This window comes from Octopus bimaculoides, chromosome 15 (genome assembly GCF_001194135.2).
Source record: "Octopus bimaculoides isolate UCB-OBI-ISO-001 chromosome 15, ASM119413v2, whole genome shotgun sequence".
NCBI classification, from domain to species: Eukaryota; Metazoa; Mollusca; class Cephalopoda; order Octopoda; family Octopodidae; genus Octopus; species Octopus bimaculoides.
The window spans coordinates 13,126,012-13,128,054 of NC_068995.1; the positions used below are offsets into that span (position 1 = coordinate 13,126,012).

The following is a 2,043-nucleotide window of genomic DNA, read 5'->3' on the forward strand; positions in this document are numbered from 1 at the left end:
TGGTTGGTATTTTCCCCCACCCATTCTGGAAGCTGTTACATGCACACCATCTTTTGGTGCTGCACTTTCTCCACCAACTGAGTGAGTCAAAAACAAAAAGGAAACTGAAACAAAAAAAAAAAAGATGAAGGGAACATACCTTATCAAGCAGGTACAAAGGAGCAGTAGCTGCTCCAACAAGGGAAGTTGTTAAAAAGTCCCGCCAATTTCCAATCTTGTTTTTGAGTTCTGATAAAATAGAAAATTATTAGAGTGGTGTTAGCTGATAATAAAAAGGGCAACAAATTTCATTACACAATAACTGGGGAGAGAGAGAGAGAGGTACAAGAAAGAGGCCAGAAACAAGTGTGCTGATATGTAGGTGATACTTAGTTACCTAATCAGAGGAAAAATAAGAGGAGGAGAGAGAGTAACCAAAGGGAAATAGAGAGAGAGTAACAAACAGCAAAAAGTGTCAGAGAGAGCAGAAGAGAGATGGTGTAGTGTTAAGGTATACTCAGTGCATCTCTTACATCTTTAAAAGGGTTCCCATTAGATGAAAAACTGCAGCTACAAGCATTTAACTAACACACACACACATTATGCGATACAGGTAATATTTAATTTAGCTAAGATTTAAATGTTTGACTACCAGAGTTAAAACATAGATACTAAGCAGGGACCTCTTCAGACACATCGTCATCATTTCATGTCCACTTTTCCATGTTTAGAAGGCTCGGACAGAATTTGTTGAGGCAGATCTTCTGTGGCTGGATGTCTTTCCTGTTGCCAACACTCAATTCTTTCCAAGCAAAGTAATATTTCCCACAGAAGACTAGTAACATACAACATTGCTAGTACAAAGATGCTCCTTTAGAACCATCAAGTGATGTCTAGACAAGGCTACACATGCACTTACATATATACATGCATACACACATGACAGGCTTCTCTCAGTTTCCTTATTTCTTTATTGCTCACAAGGGGTTAAACATAGAGGAGACAAACAAGGACAGACAAAGGGATTAAGTCGATTACATCGACCCCCAGTGCGTAACTGGTACTTAATTTATCGACCCCGAAAGGATGAAAGGCAAAGTCAACTTCGGCGGAATTTGAACTCAGAACATAGCGGCAGACGAAATACCACTACGCATTTCGCCCAGCGTGCTAACATTTCTGCCAGCTCACCGCCTTCTTTCAGTTTCTATCTACCAGATCCACTGACAAGGATTTGGTCAGCCCAGGGTTATAATAGAAGACACTTGCCCATGGTTCCATGCTGTGGAAACTGAAGCCAAAACATCAGGGTTGGGGCACCACTAGTTCCCTTCAAGCCTGTTTTTTATTAAATCAAAAGCTCTTTATGCACAGCAGTTTTTCCAAGTCTAAACCTAACTTTGTAGCTATTATGAATCAAAAATTTTGCAACTGGGAGGGTTACAGAAAGACAAAAAATATATACACATGTAATGGAAAAATGGAAAGCTGCCAGCAAGTTCAGGAAGATGTTTTATACCAACATATAAATCAAACCAGTCCTAACTGGCCAAGCACCATTATGAAGTCAACAAAATGAATATTCATTTATTTGACGTGGAAAGCATGACATGAATCCATTAATGTAAAAAAACAATTTTTTCAAATGTCTGTGGAATCTGGTTTTAAAAATGCATAACAATAATTACACTTAATGGCAGCGTGTTAATGTAAGAGATCAATATTTACCATCAGGAGGCATTAGTGTTTTATTATTTTGGGCACACCAGCCAATACTGTGTATTTCTGAGGCAGTAAGATCATGCCAAAAATCGGCTGATCCATCGTCACCATAACCATCATAACGAAGACGGAGAAGAGGGCCACAAGTCATGATAACCGAAGCCACCCAATATGTGTCAGGAGTGGACTTCACTGCAACTTCTAACTTCATCCCTTTCACAAAACCACTCTGTAAGCTGCACTCAACCTGAAATTAAATAAAATAAAGTTAAAGTGGAAAATTTATATATAAAATATATATTTATATATATATATATATATATATATATATATATATATATA

At 37.8% G+C, this 2,043-nt stretch overlaps 1 protein-coding gene across 4 annotated transcripts in view; it reads right to left on the reverse strand.

Annotated features, from left to right (window-relative positions):
• The window catches only part of LOC106875852 (scm-like with four MBT domains protein 1), a 75,222-nt gene that overhangs the window by 30,146 nt on the left and 43,033 nt on the right, over positions 1-2,043 (reverse strand). For all 4 annotated transcript variants that reach the window (XM_052973175.1, XM_052973177.1, XM_052973178.1 and 1 more), the window contains 2 exons: positions 1,708-1,948; positions 140-228 (listed from right to left, as the gene is read on the reverse strand). In XM_052973175.1, coding sequence (XP_052829135.1) covers positions 140-228; positions 1,708-1,948 — 330 coding nt within the window. The remainder of the gene's footprint in view (positions 1-139; positions 229-1,707; positions 1,949-2,043) is intronic.